Source organism: Callospermophilus lateralis, unplaced genomic scaffold (genome assembly GCF_048772815.1).
Source record: "Callospermophilus lateralis isolate mCalLat2 unplaced genomic scaffold, mCalLat2.hap1 Scaffold_82, whole genome shotgun sequence".
NCBI lineage: Eukaryota > Metazoa > Chordata > Mammalia > Rodentia > Sciuridae > Callospermophilus > Callospermophilus lateralis.
Genome location: NW_027516260.1, coordinates 1,358,521 through 1,378,716, shown reverse-complemented (window position 1 = coordinate 1,378,716; position 20,196 = coordinate 1,358,521). Strand labels below are relative to the sequence as shown.

The window sequence follows — 20,196 nt, the reverse complement described above, 5'->3', positions numbered from 1 at the left end:
CTTTGCTTCCAGGTTATACTAAAGAAGATGAGTTTAATAGTTCAGAAGCGGGCTGTCGAAGAGCATGTACTGAGCATGTGTGAAGCCCTGGAATTTAATCCACAGCATCACACACATACACACACACACAAACACACACACACACACACACACGCATGAGCTACTTTGTGGGCATTACGTAAAGTTCTAGGGTTGTGACAGTTAAAAAGACACACACTATTGCTCTAAAAGAATTAACAGTCCACTGGGAGATTACACAAACACCTACTGAGCAGGAGCAACAGGGACAGAGGTGCCCTGCTGGTGGAGCACACGTGGTCCACCTGTAAGTCTGAGCCATCAACTTTCTCTTTCTCTTTACATTTTCACGTAGGATTACATAGCAACTGTAAGGCATAGGCCAAGATGTACATTTCTGTATCCCTCTCAATTCTTAACAGTTAACATATGCACACTAGATTCTCAAAGTTCAAAAGTGAATAAATAACTGCAGTTTCTCAAACTTGCATTAGATCCTTCTAAACATAGATAATATGTACAACTTACTGAGCACTGGTCACTTGACACCTTTCTGGGTGATTTACATATTACCTTATTTATTACTCACATGAACCCCAAAAGAATGTCATAATTCGTTTCATTATTTACTATCCAATCAGTCTCTTTCTATTAGGTCCATCCATTCTGGGGGATTATATTTCCTGGGTCATGAAGTCAGGCATTTTGTGTGACTTGCTTCATAGTCAAGGACATGTGAGTAGAAAAAGCTTAGGTAACTTAGAAGAAACTTTAAGAGCCATCACATGGCTCTTGACTCTTTTTTGTGAATCTACAATGCCAGAGATTGGAGCTGCTCCTCAAGTAAGGGTCCAGAAAGGAAGAGGACATGCAATAGTACTGCAGCAGAATTAGATTAATATTAATGTGGGTGGAAACACATCTCTGGTTTTCAAGTCACTAAAGTTCAGAGAGGTATTTGTCACGGCAGCATAACCAAACTGACTGATACATAGGTCATATTAATGTCAATAACATCCATTTGAGGAAACTAAGACAGAAAGAAGTGTAATTAATTGTCGGAGGTCACATAAGTAATAAATATGGAATACAGACAACCTGGGTCTGTTTTTCCCTTAATTACTGTTATAAAGCTTCTATCAGCAGAGAAATGCACCATAGATAGTTATAAGACACAAAGATTAAACCTCACATTGAAATATTCTGTACATGACCCACAAGATAAAGAACATAAACTATTAAATCAATGTATACAATACATAGGGTTATAATTTCTAGGTGGACAGGAAATGAAGAAAGGCAGAAAAGAAAAAGGTGGCTAAAAATTGGGAGAAGAGAAAAACCTAAAGAGAAAATGACAGGAAAGAAAGATTAAGAGAAATCTAATGATTTGTCAAATTGCTGAGAGTTCAATTTCTCTTCTGGAAAAATAAAATTCCTAAGATTTTTACCTTTAAAATGCTTCCAGAACATAGAACACAAAACATTAAAAAAATGTTTAGAAGTATGTACTTTGGAAATAATCAGGTTACTTTTCTACCATAATAAAATAAAGCCCTCTGTGATCTACATAGAATGACAGGTGACACAAATCACTCATGGGAGGATGTCACCTATATGCTTGGTACAGTCTTGTCATTTTAGCTTTCAGATTTTTTAGAGCTCTCAAAGAGTAATGTGGGCCAGTGTTTCTTGCATTTGAAATATTAGAAGCAACATATATGGATAATGTTGAGAATTTGAATTCTAGACCTCCAGTCTCAGGAGGTCTGACTTAGAAGATCTGGGATGAACTTTATGAAATGTCATTTTAACAAGATCCCACATATTCCTGATACAGGTTGAATTAATTTCCTGTGGTTGTTGCAACAAAGAGACATGGTTTGGTGCTTTATGACAACAGAAACATATATCTAACAGTTCTGGTGGTCAGAGTCTGAAAGCAAGGTATCAACAGGGATATAAAGGCTTGAGGTAGGAGTCTCCTTGCCACTTCTTAGCTCTTGGTGACTTCTCACAATGCTTGGTGCTCCTTGGCTTATAGCTTGGACACTCCAATCTTCACCTCCCCTTAACATGGCATCCTCTTGTGTATGCCCTCTTTTCATAAAGACTCCAGGTATTCCAGTAAGGCTCATTCTAATTCATTGTGAATTAGACTGACTACATTTGCAAAGATCCCACTTCCAAATAAAGTAACATTCTGAGGTTCCAGGTGGACAGGAGTGTTTAGGGGATCTATTCAACTGTTCAACATGGTGGTTTTCAGACCATACTTTGGAAAAATAGAGAAAGATGCTTCATTTTAGTGAAGTAAGTTCTAAGGTCCTACATCTTAGAAGGAATTTCTAATGGCCATATAAGTACACTCTGGTTCTGACTCCCAGTCCAGCAATCTCTACACTGCCAGCTGTCATCTGTGGTCCTACTACAGGTTTATGAACCTTGAGTTTTGAAGCCAGAAGCTACAAGTACTTTGATCTATATCCCAAGAGAAATTAGAACAAAGAGTTTTATCAGGTTACACTCCATTGGCAAATATTCCCAAATTGGATGCTTTTGACACTGTAGTCTTGATCAGTCTCTGTTGTCCTATAGTAGTTCCATTCCCTTCCAATCTATACTGTAACTCATAGGGAAACTTTTGAAATTCTTTCTTATCACCACTTTCCATTCTATCACCTTTGGCTCCCTGATCACCACTCCTAATAGTTTCTCTCATGGTTTAATAAATCGCTTTTTCAGTATTCTATATTCTTAACTATATTGGAGGTACCCTGAAAACTGGGACTAAAACTTCCATCTCTGCATTTATGTACTTAGGGAACACTTGATGAATGCAGGAATGAAATCCCTCCCTTGAATCCACAAACTTAACCAAAGCTTTCCTTCCAATACCCATGTAAGGACTCTCACCTTAACGCTCAATCTTCTCACATCTTCTTCCTTCTTTGGAATTTTATTTTAACAATCACCTTCCCTTTCTTCTACCCTCAGACATCTCTTTAAGCTCTTCCCTTTAGATACTCACCGAACATACCCACTCCCAGAAGGTCTCCTCTCCACAAAGCCTCTTGTGCCTGGTTTGCTCTCTTCATTCCCAGTGACCTATAGACTGGCCCACAGCAGGAAGCTCATCCTCTCAGACTTCACCTTATCTCAGTTACTACTTCTGGGCATTGATCTCACCTGCCCTCCTAAGTCACCCCAACAATATTTCAGCAGCTAGTTATTCTCTCTACTTCCCTATACTAAAACTAATACTCTGAAAATTGCCAAAGCCTTCCAGTCTGATAACCATTAAACTTCACCCACCACTCCCAACATCAGCACCATGACACGAGTTTTCTACATTCTTTAATTTTTATATGAAGCTCCCACCCCTCATTCCTGCCTCTCCCTGTGTATGACCTGATTCCAGTTTTACTTAAAGTTCTAGCCTCTGTTTTCTTTCTTTTCACATGCATTACTCCATGAACCCACCATAAGACATGAACAATAATTTGATCTTTGATTTGTCTTTTGCCAATCTGTGTTTCTCTTCTCAAGTCTGTTTTAGTATTTTAAGTTTTTCCTGGTTATTTCCTAGACACCTTTTATTTCAACAGCCTGCTCTCTCCTCCAGTATCTCACTTAACCTCATTCCCTCAAGATATTCTATTCATTTTTGTTTCTTTATATGTTAGTGGGACTACTTTCCCATTTTTATAAATTTTGCAGATTGCTAGGTCTCAATTCTACTTGGAAAAAATCATTTCACATGCATAATTCAGTGAACTTCAGTCAATTTGTTATTGCTAATTTCCAAATCTTTCACATGTAACATGAGCACCAGAGGTTCTCCAGTTCTGGACCACTCACAGTGGTTCCTGTGGCGAGAAGTAGAGGTTCAGTTTGAAGACAGAAAGAAGTGAAATATAGTTTCTTGTTGTCATAGGAAAGAGTAGAATGAATCAATAGCAGGACTTAGGAAGTTTGGAGGTTGGTGATAAGCTAGTTTGTGGGGAAGAGAAAGGGGCATTCTGAGCAGATCAATTGTGAGGCACTTTAAAAAGTTTGAAGAATATATGGTAGGTCCACATTTGAAGGAAAGAGCTTTGTGTAATTTGTTGGGTCGATTCACCTTGGACAAGCTCATGCATTGGCTACAGAACCTATATTCTGAATTGCTATGCTATATTGTCTCCTCAGATCACTATCTACTAAGATGACCTATTACCACCAAACCTGACATCGGTCCATTGTGGACAGAACACAGCCTCACAGTTTTCTCTACACCCTGACCCAGAAGCAAGCTATTTCTAATTTTCCAAAACCTTCTCTCTTTTTTTCCTAATAGTAGGTATTTTGAATGCAAACTCCAAAATAGGATCCTTGTCCATTTCAGAGAACTGGACAGTCCAAGTAGATAGCACAGGGATGCCACCTTCTGGATTCATGATGAATGTGTTCGTGGTGGGTAGGACTTCAGACAAGGGCTATGTGACTAGTGCTACTTCTGAGGAACAAAGGGAAAGGTTTGGGGAAGCAACCTGGTAAAGGAACTAGAGATGTTTCTTTGAACTGATACTCAGGTTAGGTGGCAATGAGGGTTGAATGTGTGAGGCAACAGAAGAATTCCAGGATAAGAAAAAGCATGTGGGTCCTCATGACACTAAAGGAGGGAAAATTTATATATCATGATATTTGATTATTCAATGAGTTCACATTGACTGATCTGGCTAGTGTCTGAGGAGAAGACAATATTTCCCAGAGAAATTCAAGGTGAGTCCTCATAGTTTTTACAATGTATTTCCCTTTGATTTTGAGTTGATGCTGGCCAAATCTGGTCTGAGTCCTAGAGATAATAATCACTTGACATGTATTTATGTGAATGCATATAAAAATAGCTTATGGATATTTCAATTGAAATTTATTGGGAATCAACCACTATTGTCTACCATGGAAAGAGGGAAAGAAGCTGGTTATATGCTTATTGCATCTAAGTATCTTGTTTGAGGCTGTTCCCTGAGAACCATAATCCTAGCAACTATTCCTGCTATAGGGTGAACTGATATAGCACCCTTGGAACAAGAAGGACAAGTTCTAATATGCAGCATGGTACATGTGCCCAACAGATTAGCACTATTTGTTATTACAAAAGCATTTAGTGATAAAAATTCTCGTAATAAGAATAAACAGTACATTGGAAGGAGAAGAGTTCAAAGGAATAAATGAGGGGGAAATAATCTCCATAAGAACTGAATTTTAATATGACAAGTGTAAAAACTCATCCTTATTCTAAAGAAAAAAAATCCACCCAGTGGTTACACAATAACACTCATTTATTTGTTATTAAATACTCATTAAATCAATAACTCATCAAATGACTATTGCTTATTTATGATATGCTCAACTTTGGGTAATACATGGGGACAAAATTATCATCCTTGGATCAAAGTTACTTCTAGTCTAATGAAGGAGATAGCCACCTAGGTGATCTAATACAGTGTTTTCTGTATTCTAATACTAGTGTGTGCTCTTTATATCTTAGGAATGTAGAGAGGAGGAGTACATGTGTGTGTACACGTGATCGCTGATTAGGGTTTGGGGTAGGAAGAGATAGTAGTGTTCAAGTAATACTTTATAGAGACAGCAATGATTATGCTCCTTCAGGGATGAGCAGGATCTAGTGATCTATGCAGATGAGACATGGAAGAACACTCCATGCCATGTACAGGGACCAAGAGAGCCCAACCAGCTTGGGGATGATGAGAAGTTCCACATGGTATAGGAAGTGGAGGGCATTTGGATGAGAGAGAGGAGATGAGTCTAGAGAAGAAGCCAGGCGAAGATTATTAGGACCTTTCTGTTGTGCTGACAGCTTTGTGTTTTATGTTTTAGGCCAAAAGACCACTTAAAATGTCTTTCCAGGCTGTTTATAGTGTTGGCTGTATTATTGAAGGTTATTTAATTTTGCTATCGCCAACAACAAAAACAAAGGGGGTGAATAAGCTCATAAAGCATGTCAAGATAGGACAGCAAATGGGTACTCTCGAAAACATATGAGAGTAAGTAAAAAAAAAGCACAAGTGTAATGAGCAAAGATAAAAATAATGGAACAAATAGGAAAGTTACTTTCCCACAAAAAGGGATGACAGTACCGAGTTACCCTTAAATACTTACAAAATTCAAACAGTTTGTGACCAATGAATGCTATACCTAAACTGGTCAACCCTTTGGCAAGACCCATTTGGTCCCATTCTGGCTCCATGTTTTAGCTCTGCTTAAGACATAAAGATCAAACCTTCCTCTGGTCATGAGGGTAATTGGCAGCTGCAGCTGTGGACAAACTTAATTGCACTCTGTCCATTTAGGCTATGGAGGGATGGCCCCAGATACCTCCCCAATGCTTGCATTTCTTTCTCAGCCTCAATTCTATCTCTTTAACACCCACCACCCAACCTCAGGGAAGACTGATGACTACTGTGTAACCAAAGGTTCAGGTAGGGTAGTTTGGGTGCACTGTTCTAAATGTGCTCATCACTTGCATATACTTCTCTTTGCCTTTTGCTCTGTGCTTTAAAAATGATTTAATGAACCACATGGGTGTGCATCTCAATTTGGACTATGAGTGCTTCTGTTCTGTGACCTCTGGGGCAGGCTGTCTGTACTTGAACTGTGATTTCCCTCATGCTACCAAGAGGGATACAATCAAATGATTATTATCTTAGAAAACAAATCACACTGGAACTTGAGGTATAAATCCTACAAGCTCAGGAGTGAGGTTGGGGGGGGTCAGCAAACCCAACTCCTGACAGCTTCATGCAGCCAAGGATATGCCATGTAAATTTCTCAAGGGGCATTTAGATAAGCGGTAGAAGTTCCAGGCATGCACAGGAGAAAATGTCCTGGAGAACTGAATTCTTTATAACTCAACCCAAATCAACTCAACTTACAAAATTCATCAGTCAATGCAAAAGCTTCCTAGAGGAAAAAAATAAGACCCAAAGTCAAAAAAAAAAAAAAAAAAGAAAGATTGAGATTTCTGTGTGTCCACCCAGGATTATCTACTAGTCCTGGAGGCCTGGAGCTCACAGAGATAACAGGCCACTAGGATTACAACACAGTTTATAATCTCTCATAAAGACCCTCAGGGTGCCCTTAAGAAAAAGAAACCAGTACATTAAAAATGCCAGGTGGGAAATAGGCATATGATAATGCAAATGCCTCGTGATCCATAGTGAGCCAGCAGGGTTTGAGAGAGAACACAGGATTTAAGCTTCAAATTTCTGATCCAGTAGGTAATAGCTACATGACCCTGGACAAGTGCCTAAATATCTCTCAGCCTCAGTCTTGTCTCCAAGTTGCAAAATAAAGTATGAAGAGGGATAATTAACATAGGAAAAGTGTCTAGTATAGAGTCTCCTCTATATTTCTCCTTTTCATATTCAATTCCATGTACATTGATAAAGGAATAATTAGCAACTCCTATCCTGGCTATTCCACAGTCTACCCAGATGCCAATAATTGATTGTGCAAATGTAAATGCTTTTTCTATTTCTTCAGTCTCTGATTTACACCAATGTTAAAGACACATTCCTTCAAGTAACTTAACAATGCTGCTATGTTGCTAAGGAAACTTCCCTAGAGATAAGCAAGGCTAGCATGGGGTCATTTGGATTTTAAGCAGTCGGGTTATGGAGAAACTCCAGCAAATTCTCCTCTCAAGGGAACCTTTTTAGGCCATGAGATTTAGGCTGTCTTATATAAGCTTACAAAATTCTAGCAACATCGAGTTCAACCTTAACACCACTATGTATAGTCAGTGTCGTTTTTATGGTCCTATGAGGTGGAGAATTTCCCAGTGATTGCTTTCCTTCCAATTTTGTTATAGCCTCACATGATGTCTATTTCTCATTGTTCTTTCATTCTTTTTAAAAATTGTAATATTTTCAACCTAACAAAAAATCCTATTAGTGTTAGATTCTGAAAATGGGAACATGAGTTTGGGAGGCCATTATCATGTGATGTGCAATTTAGATGGGTAATTTGCCCAAACAATAAAATTGAGCAGCCTTTTTCTCTTCTACTATAAAGGAACATTTCCTCAGATAGTTCCCTGCTGTTTCAAAGAGTGATGCAATGAAAGAAGAATCTTTTAGCAGTAGAGGCATCATCTCCTGCAAGGGTAGGGTCAGTCAAATTACATGCAATTGACTACTGCCAGAATAAATGGAGGTACCTCCAAAACATTTGTGAAGTGACCTTCAAAATGGAGATCACAGGAACTCTAGAAATTTAGAAGGTGCCTTCAAGATGATTGACTACTTCAGTCCTCCTATGTCTTAGATGAAGGACCTCAGTGATGTGGCCAAATTTTCAGAACTAGCAACAGAATGGGTATTCCAGATTCTGGGAAATAATTTTAGTGACCTTTAAAGACAAAAAAAAAAAAAATCTTCAGCCTGGGCCCATGAGACACCTGGTGTTAAATGTTATGTATAATGTCTTCTTTTAAATTGAACCATAATGGACATATGACGGACTACATATTTTTTAAATTACATAATTCGATAAGGTCAGACAGGTGGGTAGACTCATGAAATCATCACAAAAATCTAAATGAGGAATGTATCCATCTCCCACCAGTTTCCTAGTGTCACTTTGTAATCCCTTTCTGTGGCATCTCCCCAGGCAATTAATGGTCTGTTTTCAGCTGTCTACTCTAGATGTAAAAAGGAGATGGGTTTGGAGAACCCCCCCGTCGACACACACACACAGACAGACACTGATGGCCTCTATTTTAAATATGTCCTGAATATTTCTGTCATATGTGAAAAACAAAAAACTAAAACGTCAAGAGAGAAAGAGCTTTGCTTTTCAATTGTAACAAAATACCAGCAAAAACCTCAAAACAAAAACAAAAATTCGAGATGTTGACGGGATATAACACAGAAATTCCCAGATAATCAGAAATGTGTACATAGGTCTCCAGAGTCAGCAGAACAGATTCAAGCATATATTTCAAACCCGCATGTCCACAGCCCTTTGAATCCAAAAAGATAGGTTTTTGTTGATCTCTATCACTTATAAACTGCCACAACCTCTCAGTGATATCATGAGCTGAGACAATTCTGTCATGCAAGCCAGGTTTAGTAGTTTTCAAATTCTAATCATAATTAAGTGCCTGTGTCTGATGCCTTTCCCATGTACCCTGTAGCCACCTTTCTTGGCCCAGAGAACATTGAAGTAAATCAATAATTAAGCCCATTATTTTCTCAAACAACACACTTGGGTCTCTACCCTCAGGAGACTGTTGTGTGTTCAGGGTCCTGGAGTAGAGGCATCACTAGGCAAATTGGAGAAGCAGTAGGTTTGCAATCTGTTCAGGGGACTGGTTTCCTCTCTATATATAATGTTCTAGGTGATTCAAAGGAGAGAGATTAAAATATTTTAGACCAAGTGTGCAAGGCCACCCCTTGGATTGTCTTTACATGTGTCCCCTCTGGTCTTGCACACACATCTGCCCAAGTTTAAAGCATTGCCTAGAAAATGAATGTATATATGTTTAAAAATACATCATAGCGTTTAAAGAATAAACAATAGAAATACACTTCAGAGTGATAATAAATTTAACAAGTCTCTATTCCAGAGCCAGAAGTTCAGTGTTTCAAATTTTATTTTTTTAGTTTTGGGGTTTATTTTTTCCTTGTTCTCTGGTGCCCTCCTGTGTTCTTTTCTGAAATAGCACTTGATTTACAACACAAGTAAGCTCAAAGAATAGTGACTCTTTGATAGCATAAGTGACCCAATTATATCTCAGTCTTCAGGATGTTTCAAGAAACGCATTCCCGTGCAAATAGTAGGTACTTAAAAGTGGTTGCAGACAACTCCAGATATTTAGTCCATTGCCTGCCAGAGAGTAGATACTTAAAATAAAATAAAATAAAATTGTAAAATGGCAATCTAGTAGACATAGATGCAGTTAAGTAGAAGAGTCTGTTGTATCTTTTGGGCATTTTCTATTATATGCATATTAAATGTATATAATGTGTATACTAAATGTATATAGCATTTCCAAAATGCTTTATTATCTTAGATTATCTTGAACCTACTTTCTAAACTATAATAATAACTATTAAAGTCCTTCATTGATTTTTTCATGCATTCTTTTATTCAAATATTTATCAATTTTAAACTATGAGCCACAATCTGTTTTAAATGACAGGAATTCACAAAGAATAGCATAGTTTCTGCTCCAGGGAAACACACAGTCTAGTCATGGAGACAGTGAAGTGGCCCCACCCCATCAGTGTCAAATGGAACCCACTTTAAAAGAGATATGCATTGTGCATCATTGGATCATGAAGAATAAGCAAAAAAAAAAAAAAACCCTAAAGACCTCTATTTATGCATCCCTGAATATTCCTTTCTTATGGAAAAAAAACCTAATTAACAAAAAGAACAGAAAGAGCCTTGTTTTCCAATTGTAACAAAAAACACAAATAAATACACTAAATTTGAGATAATTGGTATCAAAGAATTACAGCTACAAACACTGGAATTGCCTGTAGAATACCTTCTTGTCCCATGCCTAGATTCTGAGTCCCTGAAGGATGTGTGGGTATCTCATATTTGTTCAATCCAACAATTTTTAACAACTCTGACTAGCACATAGAAGGTAGCCCAGATTTTAACTGAGTCACTGCTCTCTTCTTTATATTGGTTTCTACCTCATTAACCAATTAAAAGAGGAGAAGACTAAATGAAATATGTAAAAAATCCTCTCCCCACTCTCCTAAGTGAGACACGAGAGCTAAGTTCAAACACCACTTCTCAGCCACATTGCACAAATGAGTCCATTTCTTTTTGCCTATCCTCAAGGTCCTTGTCCACTTCCCACATCTCATTGACACGGCATTCATTCCATAGGAATGGCATCATGTAGTGATCTTGGAATATTTTATCCATTGCAATCAGATTGCCATATTGGATACTTCAGTCATGTTTATTAACCCTCATCCTTCAGGATTCTTCTAGATCAAACACAAATATTGGATCAATTTTCAAGGGTCCTTTGCTAAAATCTAAGACCATAAACTATCATCTCTTTGAGGATGGAGACTTGTCTTTCCTTGTTCCCTAATATATGACTCAGAAAAAAGAGGAATTCAAAAATATTATTGCATTAACCTGAACCCAGTGCTGGCTGCAAACTCCTTCTCTGGCCAGAGTCCTAGAGTGACCTCCCTCATGTCTACCTAATTCCCAACTTCATGTTCTTTCTTCTAGTCAAATGGTTTCCTTGGCTCTCAGCATCACGAGCTCTTTCTGCTCTAAGAATTTGCTCTTGACTTCAGTGTTCCTGAGACAATCTCTAATCACTTGATTGCAATATTGCACACCTATTCTTCTTGGAATTACAGCAATACCAGCTCCTCTGGGATGTTTTTATCAAGACAACATGGTCTAATGTGGAGAGACTGGTTTTCTCAGAGCTGAACACTGACCTTGGGTTCTACTTCTACTTCTGCTGCTTCAAGTAAAGCACTGAACACTATTTGGGTCTCTACTATGAAGAGGACTATTATCACTCACAGTCCAGAGCCTTCAAAGTGCTTAATGAATGCTGGTTTCTTGTCCTTACTTCCCCATTGATCAACATCATTCTTTTTCTTAATATCACAAAGTTCTGGGGTCACTGTAGGCAAACTCATTATGTCCTTGTTTTAATTTTCTCATTTGATCTTCTAAGGGCAGAGGCCATTATTTATTTATGGTAGGATGAGTTTAGTATTTTAGACATTCAGCTGTGATTGATTCTTTAGACCATTTCTCCCAACAACCAACTCTCTTGCCCAATCCTGCTTGACACCCCATGAAACTGACTCATCCAAATGAGATCTTCATTAGTTCCATATCCAAATAATCTGAAAAATCACAAGAGGTGACTAGTTCTGCCTTACAGTGAAGGATACCTCAAAAAAATAGATGATTTCAAGTTGTGAATCAATGATAAAGTAAAAGTCAAAACTCTTGTGTATGTGATTTGTGTTGATAATGCCATCATCATATGCCCTTGATATTGCTTATGAAAATATTTTCTTTAAACCACTTTAAAGAGGTCATCAAGATGCCTCTCCCCTTTATTCTTACTATTCAACCCATAAGTTATGAATTTCCCAGTTTCCACATTATTTTTTTGAAGGGAATTTAAAGAAAATTCTAAACACGGTATGCCCTCGAGCTCTGTGACTACATCCAAGAATATCACCAGGATCTGTTGCTATCAGCTAAAGTAGGGATCACTGAGCCTTTCCTTCTGTCACCAATACAGCCTAATATAATGGTAAGAGCTTTAGACAAATAACACTTTGGCTTCAATGCTGGCTCCCCACTTTGGTTGACTTTGAACTTTGAGGTTCTCATTGCAAAGCATCCACTATTTTAGAATAAGTATCGAAAAATACCCTTCCTTCTTTCCTCTCTGCCTCAGCTTAAATGAGTGCTTTGCCCTTTCTGGTGTGGCAATAGCACTTTATACTATTATATATATGTTTCCATATCTGTCTCCCCCAGACTTGAGAGCAGAGATCAAGCCACATTTGTCTTAATCACTAAGCATAGACACAGAATGTCTGAGACACAATAGACATTTAATAAATGCTTGTTAGACTATTTCTTCCTAAAATACCATTTTACTTTTGGGCACAGGCACTGCCAATGGAATTTTTCAAAGTTTTAGTAAAGCTCTAAGAAACCATTTACCTGTCACCTTACTGTGCCAGGAGCATGAATTTTCATGTTAATCCACTTTACTTCTATTTCATGATCTTCTCTCTCACTGCCTTAATCAGACCATCCACTTAGGCACAGGAAGCCTGGCTTTTTACATCACTAGCTCAGTTCCTTCTTAATGTCTCTCTGTCTCCTCTGCTGACACAGAGGTATAACTTATCGGCCAGCAGGAAGTCAAAAAGAGTTTTAAAATCCAAGCGATAAATAAGTGTGAGAAAGCTGCCAGAATTTTTAAATTCGGCAATTATCTAGAATGGTTCATTGCCATCTATTTAGAAAAGATTTACATAGATTGATATCTGTAGTAATAAAAATGAAAGTTAACATTTGTTGAGCACTCACAATGGCCCCAAAGCACTTGACGCTCATTATTTCACTTAAGCTTCACAAAAGTATCATTTCGCTTTTATCACTCTAGGCCTTTCCTAAAGATGAGGAAATGGAGGTAACAAGATGTTTAGTCATCTCCTCAAGGTTAAACACTGTAATAATGGAGCCCAAATCTGCAGGAGACAGTCCTACTTTAAAAACCATATCCACCTTCTCTTGGCATTCCTCTGAAAGCAGATCCTGAGACAGGGATTTGGATGCAGGCAGTTTTGGGAAAGTGATCTCAGGAAGCAGGCTGCAGAGGGGCAGTGAGACAGAGAAGAGAAGAAGCTAAGTTGGTGACCAGGCTATTGCTATGGACAACTAGGATTTGGTCCCAGTCAGAAACCTCTAAGAGATGTAGGACACATCTAGAATCATCTCTGAGAGACAAGAAAACTGAGGTTTCATCTACAAATTCTAGCCCTCATTTATGTAACAGTTTGGTCTACCTTTTTGGCACTTGTGGCTCACCTTGAGCACGGACAGGCAGGCTCTACTGGTCAAGGAACATCCTCAGATACAGAGACCCAGGTAGGTACTGCTTTGCAAACTGTCTACAGGTAACCTCAAGATAGGCTGAGAGGATACAAGATTGGAAAAAACCTACAGCAGTCACTAGGATGCCTTTAACCCTTTAGCTATTCTGAAGAGAGGAAGCACACAGAGATAAGTCTGCATGCACCAAGGAAATAACACATTGGCTTTTTACATTACTAGCTCAGTTTCTCCCTGCATTAGAAATGCCAGCCACAAAGTTTCTAAGAAATCAATGTTTTAATGATCCTGGCCTTACAGATGAGGAATCTGAGGCACAGACAGTTTAAGTCACACACACAATTCTGTAATTTAAAAGCATCATAAGCAGAGATTCCGTTCAAGGGCTCAAACTCTGAAAAGTTCGCTCATTTGAAATAATGGCATTATGGAGAGTGCGACCTGCCGAATTTGCCCTGCTCTTTTGGCCCAGCTGCTTTGGTTGCAATTATCACTGCCTTCTCAGATAGCAGAAGACACAAGCTTTCTGCTCTTTAAACCTCCTCCTCACAATGTCCACCCTAAGCAGCCTCACCATTTCCATGTCAGAGAAGAGCCTGGAGCACATTGGGGACTCAAGAACAGAGTTCCAAAGTGTCAGGGACTGTGTGACATGGGAGACGTATTCTCAGAGACATCAGGAAGGCAGACTCTGGGAGGAGAGGAGCTATGTACCGATGGGAACCCAACAGTATACCTGGCACATCGTCAGACTTTGGAAATTTTAAGCAATTCCATATTAGCAAAAGCGCTTGATCTAGATTCGGAAAGAACTGAGTTCAAATTTCAGCTCTTCTAGGACTAACGCTGTGATCTTGGGAATTCCCTCAATTACGTAAGGAAAACGGGAACAAATGGAATGTTAACATTGATTGAACACTCCCTATCTCAGCACAAAAATTTTGGCATGATTTAATTATCCATTATCTTATTACTTCTCCCACCAAAGGGTGACGATTATTAGGCCCTTTTCGAGGATGAAGAAATTGAAATTTTTGAAGTGTCTATCACTTTCCTAAAGTCACACAGCTGGGAAATTAAGGCATCTGTGCTGCTAACATGGTGCTATTTATTGCTCTTCTTGGAGGGATTTTTCCAAGGCCTAGCCTGGTACTTGAGGTAAGAGAAGGTTCAAATGGAAGCTGTGAGTGAGCCCACTGGAACAGCCCCTTTCAGTGAGAATGTCTGCACACTATAGTTCAGTTTAAAGGCACCTCTCAAGACTGCACCAAGTCCCACCACCAACTCCAACAGGCACACTCCTTGCAGAGGTGCCTGCAGAAGGCTTGGAAAAAGCACTGACTCATAACAGGTGTGTAAGGGAGGAACCATCACATTTGGCATTAAATTTTCACATTATTTTTCCAGTTCTGCACATGTGTACATCAAGAGGATTCCTATAAGAGGATTCTTGGGCAATTACATTTCTACAGGGCTACCGGTAAACTTTTGTTTCCTCCATATAGCAATGTGCATACAAGAAGTATATAATCAATGTTCCCACTAGTCCAATGCACATACATCCTTTATCACTAGAAGCCACTGCAGAAACTTACTTCATTACAGCTCTTTCTGCTTTAAACTCCATAGGTAGCTTAACAATTGATTTATAGACAGACTTTCACAGCTTCTGGGGGATATTATCTCTGTTTGTTGGAATCTTTCTTCACTTAGAAGACAACCAAAGAGGTCCTGAAATGACTTTGAACTTGCCAGTGTGCTCAAATAAATCAACTGATTAGAAACACAACTCTCTGTCCCTGAGCCTCGCTGCTATTAGAATTATGAAGATGAAGCTTTGGCAAAGCTGCAGGCTCATGAATACCCATGGTAGGCTCTGAACTTTTTAAAAAGGGCACTTTTGCTTTCCTGTAAGTACTTGGACGTAAATGTGTGCCTCCATCTCCCTTATTTCTGAGACTCACTTGAGGTGACATTTCCAGGACCTAGGCAATTACTTGTGAATTGCTTACGAGCAGCATCTAATTTGAACAAGTGTTATTCAATTTCCAGGTATTACATCAAGTTTTGTTGTCCAGTTCAAAATTTTTTTAAGTTCATGTATTTAGATTCCATAGAATGATGTGTTTTACTGCAACACTGTTTTTGGAAATTTAACACAATTAATAGGCTAAAAATTATGAAGTAGACTGCTAAGGGAAGTAGGTATGCTACCATCATGAAGACAAGACAGGAAGTTCTTGAGCTTGGGTTCAGTGGAAATGCTCTCTCTGTCCTTACAATAAGCCACCAAGAAAGCTAGCAGATCAGAGTTAAAGCCTTGGCTCTGGGTGAGATGGTACCAGGTCAAGTCCTGGTGTCTGTGATTTCTGTCTGTGTGATCTTGGGGATATCCCTTATCCTCTCTTCATCAATTTTTAAAAGTGGGGATCATGATATTTATCTTACATGTTCACTTGAGGACTTCTTAGCAAAAAAACTGGCACCTATCAAACCCATGATAATTGTTAGCCATTATACCCATATGCATTAAAGATCTGAATAATGCACTTGAAAAAAAAACACCTTCAAATTTCTTTACAGAGATATGGCACTATTAGATTATGAAAAGCCAGAAGGAGTTGGCTAGGGAAACAATGACAATCTGGTAAGGGGATCACACTAGTGCTTCTCTTTTAAAAGCCCCTCTCACCTGAGGTTTCCTATGAGCATTAAGCAACATGAAGCATGTATGACCCCTGCAAAGTATCTGGTACACAGTCCACCATCAAGTGCTCTCGGGAATCTGGCAACCTAATGGTGAGAAGCGGAGAAAAGCAAGAACTCCACCCAAGATCCTGGATGCTCTTCCACCTCGGGGCATTTCTTTGATTCCTCAATTCCTTCTGTCTTACAAGAGCAGGAGCACTGACTAAAGAATGCCCTCTGTATTGACCTGTCCATCAATGTACAAAACAGCACATCGCAGCCTTCCCCTCTAGGTGAACTCCTAGCCCCTGCGGAATGCCACTGAACAGTGGAACAATCCAAATCCTTCCCAGGTTTGGAAAGATGATTTGAATATAATGCGCCAATCTCCTTTTTCATTTCTATGCTGATGCCTTTAGTGTATCCAACACACTCAGACCTTCAACACAGCTGTTCAGGAAATAAACTGCCACATTCAACATCCAGAATGGGGACTATAAAAATGCATTACATCTCCTTGTCTTTCTTTCTGTAGCTAATCTGAGTGCAGCAAGAAACGCACAGCCAAAAAGGATTTAGCAGGATGTGAAAGGTCAGTCATGGGGTCAAGCAATCAGGTGTGCCCACCCATGAGCAGGTGCTTATATCAGAGCTCAGTGTCAACCAGACAGTTCCTCTGAGGGGGTCCTCAGAGACAAAGAGGTCACAACAAGCCTGCTCCCTGCTCTCTAGAAAGGCAAATACCACTTTAGGCAGAAATCATCACCCCAACTGTGTATGCCTGATATATCTTGCCTGCAAGATGAGATGCCACTCTGTGAAATCCCACGGGAGGGAGAAAGACTGCTGTAACTGCATCTGCAGAACTCCCTCCACATGGAAGCTGCTGAAGAACACTTATCAGAGAAGCCAGATGAATCATAATGCGACACATTCAAAGCCCCTGCACCAGCTGTGTCTTAAAGGGATAAAGGTCTATAAACAGGATGAACTTTATCTAATAATCAGCCTTCTTTACCATACTCTGAAACAAACATTTTTTTTTTTTTTGCATTTGTGACTTTAGGCTCAAAAATGGAGGTGATATTTTAGAAAGTAGAGCACTAATTCAAGAAGTTCATGAGGTAAGATTTTGAGATAAGTATATTCAGAAACTAATTATATCCTAGGAAATTCAAACAGCTAAAACCACAGATTGGAGCATCCTGATTTAGTCACAAAATTGACTAACTTGGTCCCAAACTCATGGTGATCACTCACGTTTTTTAAAAGTGGAAAGTATCCACTCAAAAAGTGTAAAGTATCCACATAAGGCAACTGTGTTTGTCAGTTTGCTGTGACTGTGACATAAAAACCTGAGATTAAAAAAAAGAAAAAAACAAACAGGTGAGGAAAGGTTAATTTTGGCTCACATTTTCAAGGGTTTCAGTCCATGGTCACTTGGCCCTGTTGCTTTAAGCCTAGGGTAGAACAGTACATCATGGTGGCAGGAGTACCTGACAGAGGTCAACTCAGGGTGACCAGGAAGCAAAAAAGGAGAGGGGGGGCCAGGGCCGGCATGCCCCAAAGATCTAATTTCCTCCTACTAGGTCTCCATCTCCTAAGGTTTCCCCTTCCTCCAGTAGCACCACATGCTGGTGACCAAGCCATTAGCACTTGAGCCTTTAGGGATCTTTAAGATCCAAATCATAATAGCAGTGAGATATTCTAGATGCACTCTTCCTTACAGAGAATAGAAAACCTCCATAGTCCAACATGTCAGGATCATATGCAAAAGTATTACTGATGAATGGATCAATTTCAGTGAAAACACCAGTGTTACAACTTGAGGAAAACTAAATTAATTTCCTGTTTAAAGATGTAGAGAAGTCAAGGAGAATGAGATGAACCAAAACCAAAGCCCACAGGATAGGAGCATTCTTGACAAATATGCTTGTTAAAGGATATTTTTAATGGTTCCTTAAGGAAGTTTTAATATTCATATAAGAAATTTCTACCACAAATCTCCTAAATTTAAAATTCAAAGAATGGGAAGCAACATGATATAACTCCCTATATATAAATAGTTTATACTTTATGATTCATTTATTTGCATATTTGTTTAGGAATTTATCGATTCAGGTGACCCATGAATCCATGCGTACATTGTTGTGTGCATGTATTATTCTCCATGAGCTGTAAAACCCAGGTTACACCCTGAGGTAGGGATTTAAACCACCTTCTCTATTTGGCTAAACTCTCCTGGCCCCTCCACTCTGCACCTTGTCTTGTGCTTTGATAAAAATGAATGCCAACCATTGACCATGGCAAAAAAGATGGGATTCAGGTGATGCAGGTTGTCTGAAATCCAGTACTAGCTTCTCTGACTCTCACCTCTATCCCACACCCAGCACCTTCTTCCTGTTCCCAAGTAGTTTACTGATTGCTATTTGCCCATGGAGGTAAATGCTTATGGAAAAGATGGTCATATTTTATTTATCTTTGTTTCAACTTTCACCAGCTTCTCTAAACTGAACTCTCCCTCGGAAAGTTTGCCTAATTTGAAGTTCCATAAGGACAGAGACCACAATCACTCCATTCATCACTGTATTCTCGGGGCCATAAACACATTTAGGTGTTCATAGTACAGTAAAAAGAAATAATGAATGTTTGCTTTTTCTCCAAAGTTCCTAGCACAGAAGTCTTAAGACTTGGGAATTTACAGACTTCTTAGAGCCCTAAGAAAAGGACTCATGAGAGCAGAGGGATGACTTTTAGATGCAGGGTCAGGGATAGCTGCCAGAAAACCAATTAATTTTAAGCATTAGAACTTTCAGCCCCAGCCCCTGGCCTCCAGGTCAGGGAGAGGGGCTAGAGATTGAATTTAATCACCAATGATTTCATTAATTGTGCCTACATGATTAATTCTGAATACAAATCTCTAAGTAGCAGGGTTTGAGGAGCTTCTTGAGGTGGTGAATACGTTCATGTGCTGTAGGGTGGTGTGCCCAGATATGGCACAGAAGCTCTGCACCCTCTCTGCACATAACCTTATGCATCTTTGTGCATGCCTGCTTAAATAAATGATCAAATGAATAAATAGTTGAACAAGTAACAACAAATCTATGCCCTTTTAGAATTAAAATTGTAGTTTACTAATTGGTGTGAATGAATATACTATGTCTACAACCACAGATATGAAAAATTGTGCTCTATACATGTAATAAGAATTGTAATGCAATTCGCTGTTATATATAAATTTTAAAAAGATTCTATTTTTTTCTTTGTAGACCTTTATATTCTGCTGTGTTGTATAGTTCCTTGCCTACTGAGCACTCAGTAAAGAGTTGCTCAATGATCAAGACCTTCTGAAGAAACATAAATTCCTATTTCTCATAAACAATGTAATATTAGAACCCACATTGCATTATCCACCTGTGACAGGCCATATAGCTTGCCATTCCAATAGTTCTCATGCTTTCAGGCACATGGCAAGGTTTCACTTTTCACTTCCTTGATATTTGGAAAAGCCATGCACTGTGCTTTGAATTTTGACAGAAATTGTACTGAATCTTAAAATCAATTTACAGGCTATTGTTATCTTAACCTTAGTTTTCTGACCTGTATATGGAGTATACTTCCATTTATTTGTTTGTTTTTTTAAATATCTTTCAACTGTGTTTTATTATTTTCTATACAGAAGTCTTGCAGCTCTTTGGTTAAATGTATTCTAAGTACTTTATTTTTTTTCAATGTTGTTATAAATGCAATTATTTTCTTGATTTGTTTTGAGCTGTTTATTGCTACTATGTGGAAATAAAATTTTTCTATATTTATCTTATTTTCTCCAACCTCAGTGAGCTT

At 38.7% G+C, this 20,196-nt stretch overlaps 1 protein-coding gene across 1 annotated transcript in view; it reads left to right on the top strand.

Moving 5' to 3' along the window:
- Positions 1-4,437: 4,437 nt before the first annotated feature.
- Positions 4,438-20,196, top strand: part of LOC143640987 (protein ITPRID1-like) — a 43,013-nt gene continuing 27,254 nt past the window's right edge. Inside the window, 4 exon segments of the mRNA XM_077108462.1 lie at positions 4,438-4,535; positions 5,674-5,785; positions 5,902-5,962; positions 6,375-6,503. Of these exon segments, the coding sequence (XP_076964577.1) occupies positions 4,438-4,535; positions 5,674-5,785; positions 5,902-5,962; positions 6,375-6,503 (400 nt within the window).